The sequence below is a fragment of the Zootoca vivipara genome, chromosome 7 (genome assembly GCF_963506605.1).
Source record: "Zootoca vivipara chromosome 7, rZooViv1.1, whole genome shotgun sequence".
In the NCBI taxonomy this organism is placed as follows: domain Eukaryota; kingdom Metazoa; phylum Chordata; class Lepidosauria; order Squamata; family Lacertidae; genus Zootoca; species Zootoca vivipara.
Window position 1 is genome coordinate 90,070,382 of NC_083282.1, and position 17,607 is coordinate 90,087,988.

The 17,607-nt window shown below is 46.6% G+C and overlaps 1 protein-coding gene and 1 non-coding gene across 2 annotated transcripts in view; one reads left to right on the forward strand and one right to left on the reverse strand.

The window, feature by feature from the left end:
• Window positions 1-10,493, forward strand: part of RGS19 (regulator of G protein signaling 19) — a 29,114-nt gene extending 18,621 nt beyond the window's left edge. The window contains exons 4-6 of the mRNA XM_035123758.2: window positions 5,968-6,042; window positions 8,472-8,706; window positions 9,918-10,493. Coding sequence (XP_034979649.1) covers window positions 5,968-6,042; window positions 8,472-8,706; window positions 9,918-10,106 — 499 coding nt within the window. The 3' untranslated portion in view covers window positions 10,107-10,493. The remainder of the gene's footprint in view (window positions 1-5,967; window positions 6,043-8,471; window positions 8,707-9,917) is intronic.
• A 6,280-nt stretch (window positions 10,494-16,773) lies between these two features.
• TRNAK-UUU (transfer RNA lysine (anticodon UUU)) lies at window positions 16,774-16,852 on the reverse strand. The gene has a single exon. It is a non-coding gene; the product is annotated as a tRNA-Lys (tRNA).
• Window positions 16,853-17,607: the final 755 nt, after the last annotated feature.

Sequence of the window (17,607 nt, forward strand, 5' to 3'; positions counted from 1 at the left end):
AAACCTGCTTGGATACTTAGAACAGTGTCAATGCAGTCTAATGCAGAGTACTCACAAAAAGCAAAATACGGAAGGTTAACTCCTCTAGAACGCTAGAACTTGGGGAGACAAATTCGTAGAAGGGAGGGATGTTGATCACTATTAGCTGTGGTGGCTCTGTTCTGCCTCCATGGTCTGACGCAGTAATGCTTTTGAAAAGCAGCTGCTGGAAACCACAGGAGGGGAGAGTGCTCTTGTGTTCAAATCCTACTTTTGGGTTCCTCACAGGCATCTTGCTGGCCACTGTGAGCACAGGTTGCCGAACTAGATGGGCCATTGGTCTCTTCTTATAGGCAAGTTTTGGAGGTTCCCTCTCCTTCCGCTGCCTGATGTTCAGCTGCCGTGTTTCGGAGGAGCCATGTGCTTAAGCTTTGTTTATAGCTGGTGGCTAATTGGAGGAGTATTTAACAAAGCAAGGGTAAACACCATCTTGAGCAGATGGTCTGGTATTTGTGCCTCACAGAGTGTGGAGGCCCTTGGAAGCATCGGATGTTCAGTTTTGTTTGGGTTCGGATGCGTGTTTGTGTTTTGGATTTAGGATATTCTGCACGGCTGATTTTCCCCACAATCTGTTCTAGGAAATGCTGCTATTTCCTAGTCTGTGCTCAAAACTGAGCCCCGTCTCCCATTTGCATTGTGTTTATCATTGTTAGATTCACATGCAGTACAAGGGCCACATTCCCTTCCGTGCAGTCTTCTGGGGGCCACATGCCAATAATGGGCAGGGCCAGAAGCAAAAGGGGGGAGCATAGCGCCGAATGTGAAATTTAGCTTTCTGTAGTTGGCTGCTTCCTACAGACATTTGCACACTTCTGTCCTCTGTTCCAGGTGAGCAAGAGGTATTGTCAGAGTTCAGGGGCACATTTCAGCCAGGTGAAAACACTCAAGGAAGGGTGCAAAGCAGGGCTGGTGAAGTGTGTGGCCTGGGGAGAGGAGTGTGGCTTGGAGAAAATCCCAAGGGCCAGATAGAAAAGCCTGGAGCATAGGCATAGCCGGGGGGGGGCTGCTGCCCTAAGTAAATCAAGTAAATTAATAAAAAATACCAATCAAGTCGCAGATTGTTGGTTCTGCCCCCGCCTTCACAAAGGTCCTGCCGCCCCCTCAGCAAAAATCCTGGCTATACCCATGGCCCGGAGGACTGTATTTTGCCTCCATACAGTGTGATGCAGCAGCAAAAAGAAGCTGATGCTATTCTAGGCTGCATCAACAGAAGTCTAGTGTCCAGATCAAGGGAAGTCATAGTACGACTCTATTCTGCCTTGGTCAGAACACACTTGGAATACGGTGTCCAGTTCTGGGCGCCACAATTTAAGAAGGATGTTGACAAGCTGGAATGTATGCAGAGGTCAACTAAGATGATCAAGGGTCTAGAAACCAGAAGGAGTTGGGTATGTTTCGGCTGGAAAAAAGGAGACAGAGGAGATATGATATCCATCTTCAAATATCTCAACGGCTTTCACCGGGAAGAGGGAACAAGCTTGTTTTCTCCTGCTCTAGAGGGTAGGACTCAAACCAGTAGCTTCAAGTTACAAGAAAGGAAATGCCGACAAAACGGCAGGAAAAACTCTCTGACAGTAAGAGCTGTTTGACAGTGGAACAGTCTCCCACAAGAGGTTGTGGACTCTCCTTCCTTGGAGGTTTTTAAGCAAAGGTTGGGTGGCCATGAGTCAGGGATGCTTGAGTTGAGATTCCTGCATTGCAGGGGGTTGGACTAGATGACCCCTGGGATCTCTTCCAACTCCACAATTCTATGATGTCTCCCATCTCAGAATTAAAGAGGCCCAAATGCTGCAACTTTTCCTCAGTGGGGAGTGGCTCTTTATGTGAGCTTTTAAAATTCAAATGGTTCCCTATTTTTAAACCCTTTGGTTAAACCACATTCTATCCGTGTTCACCGGTTCACAAACATGAGGCCTACCCAGAATTTCTCCCTCTTCTCCCAGTGTGGAGCAGCTGGACCCTTCCTTGGGAATTTGTCCCCAGGAATTTATTTATTTGATAAGACAATTGTTGTTGTTGTTTTACCATGCCCTTCTGATGCATATGGATTACTCAAAGCAGCTTGCATCACTTAAAATTGCAATCTTGCAATAAAACCGCAGCAGCAGAATAGAACAGAGACAGGCACAGCAGATTAAAAACACATCTTCAATTCACAAGATTATTTACCTGTCAAGGCAAATCTCTGCCAGAATAGGGAAGTCTGTACTGTACTGTTGTTGGCATACTTCTGTCTCGGGAGACAATGGAGGAGTGCGCCTTTGCAGGTGAAGTCAAACCGTTGGAGCGTTTCAGTGCCTGCTGTGGCTGTAGAGACCAATACGGGAGAGCCATGTTCTGTTGCAGCTGGGGCAGAAGAAGGTGTCTGGTTTTGCACCATGACCTTTCTTTTCTCTGCGCTCCTCCCAGCGGTTATTCCTCCTCTGGTCACTGCGACAGATGCACAACCTGACTGTCTCCAGGCACTGCAGTCATCTGCAAGGGATTCCCACATGGTGGGGTTGGTGTTGCCAGCCGTCGTTTCCCGTTTGCAGGCATCTTTGTAACACAGAGTTGGCCTGCCAACACACCTGGTGCCGGAAGCCAGATCATCAGGGAGCACATCCTTGGGAATCCTGCCATCTTCCATTCCGTGGACATGACCTAGCCAGCGTAGACGTCGCTGAGACAGGAGTGCAAACATGCTGAGAACATGGAAGCAGCAAGAGAGGGAGCCGCCCAAATCCCATGGGGCAAAGTGTTCTATAACTTGGGTACCACCACAGAGAAGACCCTGTCTCCATCCACCACTGGCCATACTCCCATTTTGAGTAGGATGCAGAGAAAGACCTGTTCACCACATCTTAGGCTAGGAACAGGGAACACTTCCTTACACAGAGTTATACCGTTGATCCACATAACTCAGTGCTTCCTGCCCAGATTGGCAGCCGCTCTCCAGGGTTTCAGACTGGGGACACTCCAAGCCCGAACTGGAAATACTGGAAATTGAACTTGGGACCTTCTCAGCCATTGCTGCAACAAAGCCCTTCACCTCCAGGCTGCATTATTGTTATTTTTATTGATTGATTGATTGATTGATTGAGTTCATATACCACCCTATACATGGAGGTCTCAGGGCAGTTCACAGAAAAAATAACAACATATTTTGTTGTTGCTGTTGTTTAGTCATTTAGTTGTGTCCAACTCTTCGTGACCCCATGGACCAGAGCACATCAGGCACTCCTGTCTTCCACTGCCTCCCGCAGTTTGGTCAAACTCATGTCCATCGCTTCGAGAACACTGTCCAACCATCTCATCCTCTGTCGTCCCTTTCTCCTTGTGCCCTCCATCTTTCCCAACATCAGGGTCTTTTCCAAGGATTCTTCTCTTCTCATGAGGTGGCCAAAGTATTGGAGCCTCAGCTTCACGATCTGTCCTTCCAGTGAGCACACAGGGCTGATTTCCTCAGGATGGATAGGTTTGATCTTCTTGCAGTCCATGGGACTCTTAAGAGTCTCCTCCAGCACCATAATTCAAAAGCATCAATTCTTCGGCGATCAGCCTTCTTTATGGTCCAGCTCTCACTTCCATACATCACTACTGGGAAAACAACATATACAATCAGAATAAAAACAACAACTCAGTTAACACCCCCCCCCCCCCGCGGGGAAAAGAGCCACATTTGAAAAGGGTTTAAGGATGTAAAACAGATCAACCAAAGGCCTGGTTAAAAAGGAACGTTTTTTGCCTGGCACCTAAAGGTTTATAACGAAGGCGCCAGGCAAACTTCCCTGGAGAGAGCATTCCACAGATAGGGAGTCACTGCAGAAAAGGCCCGTTCTCATGTTGCCAACCTCCGGACCTCTCGAGGAAAGGGAACATGGAGGGCCGCAGAAGATGATCTCAAGGTTCATTTGGAAAGAGGCAGTCTTTGAGGTATGGTGGTCCTGAGACATTTAAGGCTTTATAGGTCAAAACCAGCACTTTGAATTGGGCCCGGAAACTAATTGTTAGCCAGTGCAGTCGGACTAGGATCTGCCACTCTGTCTGCCTCTCCCCCAAGTCCCAGCAAGATAAGCCTGTGGTGGCATTTGGACTCAGAGTGGCTTCCTTTGGCAGCGGCATATCTTCGTGCTAATTCTTTTCCTGTATAGTTGATGCCCTCAGACCGCCAGGCAGAAGATGGAGAAAAAAAATGAAATTTGCGCATCGGAACTGCTGTTCCTGTGGGGCTTCGAGCGAAAGTTCTTTTTCTTTTCTTTTCTTTAAAAAAAAGGAAGTTGAAGCAACTCAGGCCTACAGTTGCTTGCCTCGGGCACAGAGGAGGCTGCTAACATTGATCTTTTATGTTTGAATCAAGGATGCAAACTTTAATAGGTGAAATGTCTAGAGTGTAATTTTTTATATAAAAGAAGACTGACTAGAAAGATGCTCAGATTAATCAGGCAGTATATGTTTTTGAGTGTGTGCTAAGGGGAATGTAAGTTGAGCAGCTAATGTGCATAACACCTGGCCATTATGCACATTCACTGAGCCTCATGGAGAAGGTGCAGAGAATCTGTCCGTGGAGAGGATATTATGTGCATTTCCTGGCCATTATGCACAATCCCCAACAGGCCTTGGGGAATGTGCATAATATCGGCTGCGTCTTGTGCATTGTCTGGGCAATATGCACATTCTCCAGCCACTATGCATAAACTCCAAAGAACATACTTTCCCCCCTCTATTTCTTGTTCAGAAGTATGCAACCTGTGCTCCCTAGGCTGCTTCTAGCCCACTGCCTAATCTTACATGCCCCACAGCATACCCTCCCCCTGATGAGCCAAGCAGGAGGGGGTGGTCCAGATAATTTTTCATTAACTTCATGTCCCATGCTTCTTCCAAAAGAGTCCCCTTTTCTGCAGTGCAACCCCACTCTCAGCTGTCCCCTGGTCAGCGCAGAGAGGATTGTGCTGAGACTTTAACACTGGAGTTGAGCTTGAGGTGATGCAGAAGAGAGCAGGGCTCATTGTGTAGGTAGGAGAGGGAATTTTGACAATTGAAGGTTTTCCTACCCCTGCTTTTGAAAATTCTGCCTTGGACATAGCTGCCAAGGCACGTGAACATCGTAGGCGAACGGCTGAGAGTAGGACTAGACAGCAGGAAAAGGGGCTCTTTTGGACTAAGCTTGGGATATAAATATAATGAAATATAGGAATCTGGACTGTTGGTCCACCCAGCTCAGTATTGTCCACACTGACTGGCAGCTGCACTCCAAGATTTCAGACACTTGTCTCATCCACCGACTTCTAACAGAGTTATGGTTCTTGCTTGTCTTCCTTTGGCTCTGGGCATCACCTCCAAGCCAACATAGCGGTTAAAAGTTTCACTTCCTGAAGCAGGGTTTAAACTTCTTATATTTGCTAGTGAAACTGTTGCCTGCTTTAACTTTGAGAGAACACTGACCTCTACTTGTCAGCTTTGGTAAAGACTGCTGCACATTTCCTTCCCTAAGTTTCCTACAAGCTCTTGAGTCTCAGTCTGCCTCTGATGTGGAGTTTATCCATTCTTCACTCTCTCTCTGTTTCATTCTCAAAACACAGCAGCCCGGACGTGAGCTGCATCTGTGCAGAAGGGTGCAAAGTGCTTAACCCTTCCCTCCCTCGTCATTTTTCAGCTCAGAACGGACCTCCCCTGGGTGCTTATGCACTTGTTGGGGAGAAAGCTAGATGTGCTCTTGAACAGGAAATCTGTAGGAGTGGAAAGAGGTTAAGCAGCTTTTCCCAGTTAGGTCTGGGTTTTGGGGAGGAGGCAATGCATAGAATCAACTCTGATTAACATGTAGTTTGAACTTTACTCATAAGGTGGGGTGGTGGGGAGCATGAGCATATGCTTAAAGCTTCTCCATAACTTCATTCTTGATGCTGTACACACCCTGCCCTATTTGCAGTGTTTTCATTTTGATACTAGGAATGAAGATCGTGAGCGGGCATGGAGGGCATCGCGAGACACCAAACTGGAGCCCATTCCAAACTGTGAAGCCTGGTGAGTTCACTCTTTGCCGTGGTTGCAGCTCTTGTCTACTCAGAATTTTCACCATCAACCTGTCCGTAGCAAGCCATGCTGAGGACTTGCCAGGACAACGGGCAGGGCCTTTTTGGTGGTGGCACCCTCACTGAAACAATTTACTCCCCAGATAGGCAAGTTCAACAGGTCTGTTTTTCGGCTTGTTTGTTTTTCTGGAGATATGAAAGAATCCACTGCCAAACGTTTGGGGAGCTAACTAGTTTTCTGAGATTCTGATTTTTATAGGGTTTTTAGTGGCTGTGGCACTGTTTGCTGGTTTTTACGGAAGCATTTTAGTGGCTGTTTTTAGTGATGGGTTTTTATCTGTTGTTAGGTTTATTCCGGGCTCCTTTGGAGCCATGGGGAGGGAAGGTAAATCTCTACACAAAAGATGCATGACCCAGCTAAAGTGATGATGTGCCTTCCAAATTTGATCACTTTCAGTGGGAGAGTTAAGTACTGTTCACTGACATCAAAGAACCGTAGAGCTGGAAGGGACCACGAGAGTCATCTAGTCCAACCCCCTGCAATGCAGAAATATTCCTGCCCAATGTGGAGCTCGAACTCACAACCCTGAGATTAAGAGTCTCATGCTCTTAACGACTGAGCTATCGTGCATAGGCTAATAGGGGTTTTTTTTACAAGTGCTTGACTTGTCCCTCTGGAAGCAAAGGAACATAGGAAGGTGCCTCACACCAATTTATCCATCTAGCTCAATATTGCCTACACTCATTGCAAGCAACTGTCCCATCCCTGCCTTTGAGACCCTTGCATTCAAAGCAGATTCTGTACTGCTGAGCTACAACCTTCCCCCAAATAAATTGGCATTAGCTTGGAACACAGCCTCCCCCAATGTGGTGCTGGTTCCCCAGTGGTGCCAGCTGGGTCTGGTGTGAGCTGTACTTGCAAACATCTGGAGGGCACTAGGTTAGGGAAAACAAACTTCTTTTTTTTATTACAGACGTCATTGAATCTTTTAAGGACAATTGCCAAGCATCAAACTAAAGCAAAAATGCATGTATAGATGTTAAGTCTTGTATGCAGACTCAATTTTTAAAAACAAAATAAAAAAATTCCTTCCAGCAGCACCTTAAAGACCAACTAAGTTTTTATTTTGGTATGAGCTTTCGGGTGCATGCACATTTCTTCAGATACACTTCAATTTTTAAAATAATAATAATCAGAGTGAAGCATTCTATGTTTGTTTTGTTTTTTTGTTTTGCTTTTTAAAGCATGTTTCTCGTCCTTAATAAGCTCAAAGGTGGGTGCATGATGAAATCTCAGAAACCAAAAAGCAACGTTTGGAGTCGGGGGGTGGGATAGGGCCAGAGTTCAGCTGGTCAGAGAGGGTGAGGTTTCTAGATCCTTTGTTCTTTCCATTTTAATTTTCAAGGCTTTGTCTTGCAGTTAAAATAGCAATCCAAATTCTCTTTATGAAATACATAAAGAGAGAGAGGAAAGAAGCACAGGAGACATGGGTGGGTTGTGTGTGTGGAATATCTCTGCCCCTTTTGCACATTGAAAAGCCATAAATGGATCTTCAGAAAGTCAATGGCCGTGTGTGAGCTTGCCGTAACTCAGGGCCTAGTGCAGTCCTGCAAGCTTGTTTTTCAGAACTGTAGTTAAAGCATAGGAAGCTACCTTACACTGAATTAGACCCCTGGTCCATTTTGCCAATGGTTTCCCAAACTTGGGTCTCCAGCTGTTTTGGGACTACAACTCCCATCATCCCTAGCTAGAAGGGCCAGTGGTCAGGGATGATGGGAGTTGTAGTCCAAAAACAGCTGGAGACCCAAGTTTGGGAAACCCTCAGTGCTGTCTATACTGACTGGCAATGGCTCCTACCAGCGGTACCTGGTGATGCAGAGGATTGAATATGAGGCCTTCTGCGTGCAAAGCAGAAACTTCACCTCTTTAGCCCACCTTTCCCCCAAGAAGCTCAAGATGACGTACATAGTTCTCTCCCCAACCCGTTATATCCCCACAACAACCCTGTGAGGTAGGCTAGGCTGGGAGTGAGTGACTGGCCCAAGAACACCCAGTGAGCTTCATGGCCGAGTGGGGAATTGAACCCTGGCCTCCCACGCCCTAGTCGAACACTTTAACTACTGCTCCACACTGCCTGTCAGCAGTTTCAGTACCTAGCTCCATATTGTAGGCCAGGGTTCCAGGCAGAGGACCTTTCTGCCTACCTGGAGATGATAGGGATTCAGCCTGGGACCTGCTGCATGCAAAGCAGAATCTCTCCACCTGAGCTATGGGTTTTCCCAGGCGGCAAGCACACTGGGGGAGACTCTTGAGAGCAAGCCAAGGGGTCTTAAGTAACTCCTTTTCTCCCCTATCTTGTTCCCTGTGGCTCCTCCTATGCTTCCTTTGCCTCTGCCTGGCGGGAGGGCTGCCCCTTTCAGCGCCAAGCCAACAACTGAGGAAGTCAAGGGCTGGTCCCAGTCTTTTGACAAGTTGATGAAGAACCCAGCTGGCAGGAACGTGTTCCGGGAATTCTTACGGACTGAGTACAGCGAGGAGAACATGCTCTTCTGGCTGGCTTGCGAGGAACTCAAAAGCGAGTGCAACAAGCATGCCATCGACGAGAAGGCTCGGATGATCTACGAAGATTACATCTCCATCCTTTCGCCCAAGGAGGTACCTGTCCGTTTGCAGCTAGAATTGTAAAGTTGGAAGGGGTCCCGTCCCGAGGGTCAGCTATCCCACCCCCTACAGTGCAGGAATCTCAACTAGATCATACATGACAAATAGCTACCCAACCTATGCTTAAAAACTGTTATTTGATAATGTACTTTATTATCCCTCCCCCGGCTGATGTTTCCATTTCCCCTGTACTCCCCAGTAGGGCTGAGTGATGTATCTTTTTTTAAAAAAAATAATTTTTATTGGATTTTACATAAAGAAAAATACAAAAGTATAAAACCGTATCATTAAATCTCATTTCTTCAATATTCTTCACTTATAAAATAAAAATAAAAAACAACAACAATATATATATATATATATATATATATATATATATATATATATATATATATATATATATTACCATACTTTTCAAATTTGAATCTAGACATTTCGGACTTCCTCATTCCCCCTTCTTCAGTTCTTTATAACAGTGTTTTTCAACCTTTTTTGGGCAAAGGCACACTTGTTTCATGAAAAAAATCACGAGGCACACCACCATTAGAAAATGTTAAAAAAATTAACTCTGTGCCTATATTGACTATATATAAAGTAATAATTTTTCCCATGGCACACCAGGCAACATCTCGCGGCACACTAGTGTGCCGCGGAACAGTGGTTGAAAAACACTGCTTTATAATTCACTAATTGTTGCAGTTTCCAACTCTAAACTCACAATCTTTCTTCCAAATTATAACTTCTTTTTAACCATTAACCCTTCATATCAATACGTCATCCAAAATTGGTTTGAAGTCCACATCGTGATAACGGTTTCATAATATTTGACATGGCGATATTTCGTGAATCATATGTGTGTGCTATGTAAAAAAACCAAGATATGGGGGGAAACAGTCATCCCTTCTCTTGTGATTCCTGCTGCCCCTGTTGCTCTGCACTACAAAATAACAGTTGTAACAATTTGTTAAAGATAAATAAAAATGTGTCGCTTTTAGACCCCTAAGCAAGAGCAGTTTCCGGGACATTACCCCCTTTGCTTCTACATACAGTAGTTAACATCCTTATTGCAGACATCATGAAAAATCTGTATATCACACTGTTTAGCTGGTGAAAACCAGACATCGCTCAGCCCTTCTCTCCAGCAGATTTGCTTCCCGTCTTTCCCCTAAAAGGTGTGTCACTTCTCTCGCCCACCTGTCCTTCAGGTCAGCCTGGACTCCCGCGTCCGCGAAGGCATCAACCGCAAGATGCAGGAACCGTCTTCACACACCTTTGACGATGCACAGCTACAGATCTACACGCTCATGCATAGAGACTCCTACCCCCGTTTTCTGAACTCAGGCGTATACAAAGCACTGCTCCAGAGCGTCTCTCGGTCATCCTCGGAGTCCTAAGCCCCTTCCACCACCGCCATCACTGGAGAGGGTGGGGAGAGAAGCAAAATACGAAGTGACGGTTCACCTTTCATACGGCAGGTGTTAACTTTGGGTATATATGGACCTCCCACTTGGTCTTACAGAACCAAGGGACCTGAAATGGCATTCCGGGCCAAATCCCACAACACTGCCTCGGTTCTGAACAGCAAGCTGCTGGGTCCAACTTACTAGGAAGTTCGCTCCATGCAAACCTGCCCTGTCTTCTTCTGCCAGAATGGTGGCGTCTGCCGTCACGTGAACCTCAAAACTCAGGCCTCTGCTTTTACTACTGAATCCGTGTTGGCAAGCTAGCACATGCTGACCACGCAGAAGAACTAAAGTATGGAAGGAATCTGCCAACTGGTGCTGGGAGGGGTGGGTGGGGAGGGGGCAAGAGAATCCTGGGCAACATGGCGAAAGAAAGAAAAAAAGGCCAAAATCCACATCTTCTGAATATTGTTCTTCCTGTCTTTTTTCTGTTTTGTTCAGTTTAAAAAAAAAAAGAGCTGTTTCCGTGGCAGATCTCAAATGGTTCTGGTGGAAACTTCAGTCAGACCAATATGGGTGTAGCATAAGAATATTCTGAATTGCACAGGTGTAGGTGGTGGTTTTTGCCAGAGAAGAGTCCCGTGCAACTCAAAGGCTTTCTCTTTCCCCCCAAGTTGCATTTATTCCAGCTGGGGCCAGACCTCGGGAAGGCTTCTGTCATCTCAGGGATGTGGAAAAACTGAGCAGGGCTTGGCCTCAAAGCTCTTGGAGGGGGGATAGGTAGGGTTGTTGAGGAGTTCCACTGAAAGCAGACCTCCCTGGTGCAAATCATGGTTTTTCCCTTCCCAGAAGCAACCCGGAAGTAAACTCCAAATTTCCTGAGATCCCAGAAGTGTACTTCCACGTGATAGACCCCCGTGTTATCAGCACAGGGGAATTCATAGTACGATTACGTGTTTGTCCTACAAAGATTCAGGAGGCCTTCGGTGGTGGAGATGCTTATTGGAGCCCATCAGATTCTGGGAGGTGTGAGGCTCTGGAACGGAGAAGTGGTTTTCGAAAGGTAAAGGAAGTGTTTGGCAGGTGGCCACCTTATTCTTTTGGGAGCAGACTTGGATGGAGAAGGAAACTTTTCCGCCGGGCCACAGCAGAGTTCCTCAGCACTCCGTGGCATAGTAGTCATGCCAAGATGAGGCCTTGAGCCTCTGAAGGCTGTTGCTTTCATGTCCTGCTTGTGAGCTTCCTAGAAGCATCTGGTTAAGCAGAAAGCTAGAATAGATGGACCATTGGTTTGATCCAGCTGGTCTCTCCTCACTGCACATGCTAGAGCGGAATGGAGTAGCTCAGTCATGCCTGTTGGAGGAAGACAGAGCACCTCCTCTCTCCAGCGACTCAACAGCAGAAGTAGGCCGAGTGAGTGAGTGAGATAGGACTATGGGGTATGGGATGGGGTGGTGTGTCTCAGAGGCTGGGTTGCTTAGCAACAACCTATAAGGAAGTCTAAAGGTCAAGGGTGTCACACACGCCTCTCAGATTTGCAGAGTTGGAAGGGACCCTGAGGATCATCTAGTCCAACCCCCTGCAATGCAAGAATCTCAACTAAAGCTACCAGGACAGGTGGCCATCCAACATTGCTTAAAGGCTCCCAGAAGGAGTCCATTCCACTGTTGAACAGCAGTCGCCGTCAGAAAGTCCTTCCTCCTGTTTAGTCAGAATCTCCGTTCTTGTAACTTGAAGCTGTTGGTTTGGGTCTTATCCTCTGGAGCAGGAGAAAACTAGCTTGCTCCATCTTCCATGTGGCAGTTCAAGAGATATTTGAAGATGGCCATCATATCTCCTCTCAGTCTGCTCTTGAGGAGACAGGCATCCCCCCAGATTCAGTTTCTCCCACCATACTGTTGCAGTGACAGGAGAAGCTGTATCTGCAAAAAGGGACAGAAGCTCCTTGGCAGAAACTCCTTGCATGGAGTGTGACGGCTGCCCTTCTTGTTCTGTTCATGCAGAGTTTCTCTAAGCAAAACCCTCACGTGAACTATGCCAAGTCGCAGAGGGCATCTGCCTGGGGCAATGCCAGTTTGTGGGCTCTTCCTCACACTAGATGCGCAGCTGCTTTTGTGTCTTCTTCCATCAAAGACGGGGCATCGTCCTTTTGTTCTCCCACCCCCCCCTTTCATGATCTCAAAAGCTTATATTGTTTGATGCTGGGTGCCAAAGTTGTAGCTAGTGTCATGAACCACAGCCTCTTCCGAAAGATGGGTGTGGGTGTCTGTTGAAATCATGCTTTCATCAAGCCACAATATGCAAGGATGTTGAGGCCTCTGTATCTGTGTCACCGCCACCCCACACCAATGTTGGAGAGCTAGTTGGGTGTCCAGTAAGACTCGAGCTCCTTCTCGACCGTCTTTTATTTGCAGTTCTCTCGTTTCTGCCTAGTGACACCTGCACTTCGCGAAACTGGCCTTGGAGAGTCTTAAAAGGACCGGTTGGGTTTCCACACAGAGGGCACACATTCACATCATGGCAGGCTTCTCACACATACACACACAACAAACAAACCCTTTTTTGACCTGTGGAATTCCCTTCCACCAGAAGTAATAAAGGCCAATTGTGTCAATTGAGGATTATTCTTTTTTTTACAGGTGTGAGAAATGTGAGAGTAGCAGCAAGTGACCTCCAGTAATTACAACAGTGTGAATAGGCTGAGTGTCCTTAATTCTGGAAAGAAAGGAAGCGCCACTTTGTGAGAGAGTACTGTAGCTCTGTTAGGATACATCTAGGCCCGTCCTAGCCATAGAGGCTAGTGGCGCGGAGAACCACGGCGCCGGGCGCTGGAAGAGCGCCAAGTGACCGCAGGGTTCCGGCGATCTGGCCAGGACTGCGCTCCTTCTCCGAGGACTCCACGCTGCGCCTCCTCGTTTCCCCAGCGCTGGGTTCCGCTCAGTCGAGCTTCGCCACCAGCGCATGCACAGCGCCCAAGCAGCTCTTGCTGGTCCTGTGGTGCGCGCGCTGGTGGTGAAGCTTGACTGAGCAGAACCCAGCGCTGGGGAAACGAAAAGGAGGTGCAGCGCGGAGTCCTTGGAGGTGGCCTCCCGCTGCTGCTGTGGTCCGCTTGGCACTCCCGGGCCCTTGGAGAGGCTCTGGAGGGGGGCGCTGGAGGGACCTAGCGCCAGGGCGCTGGATGGGCTTAAGACGGCCCTGGATACATCTTTCCTGATTCAGACTGGAGAGATCAGTGCTGACTCTTGCATTGATATAGACGTAGTGACGACAAAATCTTTCTCTTGAGTGCCAGTTCTTACATACTGGTGTGTTTGTGGAACGCAGAGGTTTGCAGAAATGCCCCCCCCCCAAAAAAAACTTAGGGGAAAAATTGAGGGACAACTCCAAAACAGCTCAAGGAGGGCTGACCATGTTCAATGGGTGGGGGACTGAAAGCAGAGTGGATGCAATTGAATATCCAGGGAGGAAGTGTGGCTGGGTAGCTGGAACACTAGACAGAAGGATTCCATACTGCAACATTATATATTCCTCTTGTGCAGCATAATTACAAGGTGCTTTGTCTTCTATTCACAACAACCCTGGGATGTAGATCATTCTTATTTCCATTTCATAAATTGAAAACTCAAAACAACGCAGCAAATGCCTCACCAGCACCCAACTCTCTTAACGGGCAGCAACAGTCGTGGTGCTTCTGTGGGTCTTGTCCCTTTGGGTTAAGGAATATGGCTAGTGTTTGTGCTGTGCATTGAGTGGGAAAGCCAAGGCAAACTTGTGTCACAGTAACTATAGGGGCAAATAAAATTCCCCTGTGGGTGATGTTGACTCAATATATAGAGAATTTACCTTGGCAGCCACCTGCCAGATCCATGCAAAAAAAAAAAAGGGGGGGCCCACCTGCCACACTCATTTTGGAGAACAGGCAACAAAATGTGGGGTTATGTTCCATGTTCTGGGGTGGCTGTTATGCTGCTTTGAACGTGGAGGTGGTGATTATCTGAGTGCTCCACCAAGGAACGAAGATACAACCACACACACCTTGCTTCTTAATGCTGTTTTGTGGTTGTCTAAAAGCAGCAGAAATGCATCTGGGTTCCAGCACTTTTTTGACCAAAGCTTTTCCTGCAAGCGTGGGTCAGGTGCAAGGTCTGGATATAAGGGATCTGGTTTGTGTATGAGAGAAATAAATGTTTGGGGGGAATGGTCAAGAGATCGCCCAGCTAATTGTTCCTGCTGGAAAGATGTTGGGATGGGCGGATCTGAGTAGGAAAAAAGCTGGAGGAGAAAGGGTTAAGTTGCCTCTCCCCACCCAACCTTCCAATTGGGCCATTTTCAATTTAAAAAGAAGCATAGCACTCTAATGTAATGCTAGACCAGGGGTGGGCAACCAGATGCGGCCCAATCGCCTTCTCAATCCAGTCCACGGATCATCCGGGAATCAGCATGTTTTTACATGGGTAGAATGTGTCCTTTTATTTAAAATGCATCTCTGGGTTATTTGTGGGGCCAGCCTGGTGTTTTGACATGAGTAGAATGTGTGCTTTTATTTAAAATGCATCTCTGGGTTATTTGTGGGGCATAGGAATTCGTTCTCCCCCCCCCCAAAAAAATATAGTCCGGCCCACCACATGGTCTGAGGGACGGTGGACCGGCCCGTGGCTGAAAAAGGTTGCTGACCCCTGGGCTAGACTATCCAGTGCTCAGCATGGAGAGCAGGTTTTGCCACAGGAAATCTCCCTATGTGATTTCTCCAGTATTAAGGATGGGTGTTATTCACTGGGGTGAATGGGTAAAGAGTCCTGCCTGGGGCATGGACAAAATATTGTCCCCAACCTTTTAGAATCAAATGTGCTTCCTACACAGCTCCGTAGGACTGAAAACTTGAGATGCATCACAACAATTGGGGCAAATGGCTTCAAAAAGGAACAAGCCTGCATTGCATGACAGATATTTTCCAGTTAGCTGAGTGGGATAAGTGCATTTTCTCAGGATGAGAGATACGGGCTAAATTTTAAGAGCTTTCAAAGCCTCTGCCTGAGCTGAAATGTCTGCAAGAATTTTGAGGGAAGCTGCAAGGATTTTAATTTTTTTAACTTTAAGCAAAGCTTCCACATGCACTTTTGCACATCTCTGCCACTCTGGGGAAGGACCCATACGGATTATTCCGACTGTGAGCTGGGCAAAGTTAGGTAATGTATGGAGCTGCATGTAACTGAGCCCTGTCAGTTCTGACTGGGCGCTTAACAACAACGTCTCCCTCCTGGGATATTGATTTGGGTTTAAGAGACTGCCATTCATCCCAAAGGATCCCCAGGTGAACATAGAAGATGAAACAGTCTACAGTGGTACCTTGGTTCTCAAACTTAATCCGTTCCGGAAGCCCATTCCAAAACCAAGGCACACTTTCCCATAGAAAGTAATGCAAAATGGATTAATCCATTCCAGACTTTTAAAAACAACCCCTAAAACAGCATTTTAACATGAATTTTACTATCTAGTGAGACTATTGATCCATAAAATGAAAGCAATAATCAATGTACAGTACTGTAAAATAAATAAGGCAGTATTACAGATGATAAAAAAATATCATCCACACAGCCACAAGAACAAATTAACAGAAAAGGCCTCAAAAATGCAGAATAGTAAAAACAAAAGCACCAAACTTAATCCGTTCCGGAAGCCCGTTTGACTTCCGAAATGTTCGAAAACCAAGACGCAGCTTCTGATTGGTGCAGGTGCCCCGGAAATTATAGCCGACAGCCACATCAGATGTCTGGCTTCCAAAAAAAGTTTTAAAAGCGGAACACTTACTTCCGGTTTTTGGCATTTGGGAACCAAAGCGTTTGAAAACCAAGGTACCACTGTACTTAAAACATCACATTAAGCAGGTAAAGTGGTTCAAGCACCCAAATATTCATGCCCTTTCACAGACCTTCAAATGCACACGTGAAAATCTCTCCCAAATTGCCAGTGAGCGGGAGGTGGGGGGGCAGCCCCTTTTGTGGAGTTTTACCAATGGGAGGGTCTGCTGCAGAAAAAGCCCTATTGTATGACACAGACCTGGCCGCAGCATCAGGTGCAGCCACCAGTGGAAGCAAAGCAACAAGGCCCAGCCTGGCAAGTAATGGAGAGTAGCTCCCAGTGAGTTCTTTGGTCCCGACTCCCAAGTTGTTAAAATACAGCACCTTGTAGCAAACGTCAGTGAGATCTGGCCAATAGCTACAACTGAGAGAGCCTTTTTCTCTGGGCTTCCAATTTAATTGTTGTTTAGTCTTGTCCAACTCTTTGTGACCCCATGGACCAGAGCACGCCAGGCACTCCTGTCTTCCACTGCCTCCCGCAGTTTGGTCAAACTCATGTTGGTAGCTTTGAGAACACTGTCCAACTTGATATCCTCCAACATTTCTCCAATGTGGCACAAAGGGCGGGAGAATATGATCAAAAGGTACATGCAATCTTTGGGACGTGGGGGAAGTTTATCAAATGCATGGTAGGCAAAGCAGATGGATGATTCTGTCCAGAGCACTAGAACTCTGGGTATCCCAATGGATTTTACTGGGAGTGGATTCAGGACAGACCAAAGTACTGCTAACAAAGCAGTATGTAATTTTTGTAGATTTGGAAGGGATCACCAGGGTTCATTTAATCCACCCCCCTGCAATGCTGGAATCCAATGTGGGGCTCGAACCCACAACCCTGAGATTAAAAGTCTCGTGCTCTACCAACTAAGCTATCCTAGCAGTAGATCACTGCCACTGTCTTATCTGGTTTTATAAAAAGAAAATGTGTGGAGGGCAGCTCTGTGCAAAGCTACTTAGCCATGCTGGTGAAGTGGAATCTCCGTGTTTTCAGGCAGCCTCAACCCCAACACGTGTTTGTGGGTCATGTTGGTTTGTGAATTTCCCAGAGGCACCTTGGCTGGCAACTCTTGGAATTTGGTTGCTTGGCTATGCAGAGCACCTTGGTTTCTAGTCCTCATGTTCTCTTGTGCAACTTTCAATTGCTGTAACGTATCTGCAAGGGGATTTTCTGTATAGTGTGCCCATGATGCAATGCATAGAGAATCCTATTTGCAGGGCAGGGAGTAGGACTCTTATGACCTTCAGATTCACCTAGCTCTTTTTACGCTTCAGCTTGCTATGAAGATGAGAGCAGGAAAGATGCGGCCAATCAAAATGATTCCTTTATATAGTATCTGCATTTTAAAATTGCAGCACCGTTTCCCTAAAATTAGGTTTTTAGTTTACTTTTAGGTAAAATAAACGATCATGAAATGCTATTTTACAGTGGATCTTATATTGCACTCATTTTGGATTTTTTGGGGGGGAGGGGGGGGTCTGTCCCCCCCCCCAAGAAAATCCTTATTCTATGGATGCCATGGAAACAGCAGCAAATACCTAGCTGAATGCACAACAGTTGTTTCTCCATATCAAGCAACTCCAGCAGGAATGGAAATATGTTGGGGGAGGAAAGAAAATTATGTTTATTTTTGCAA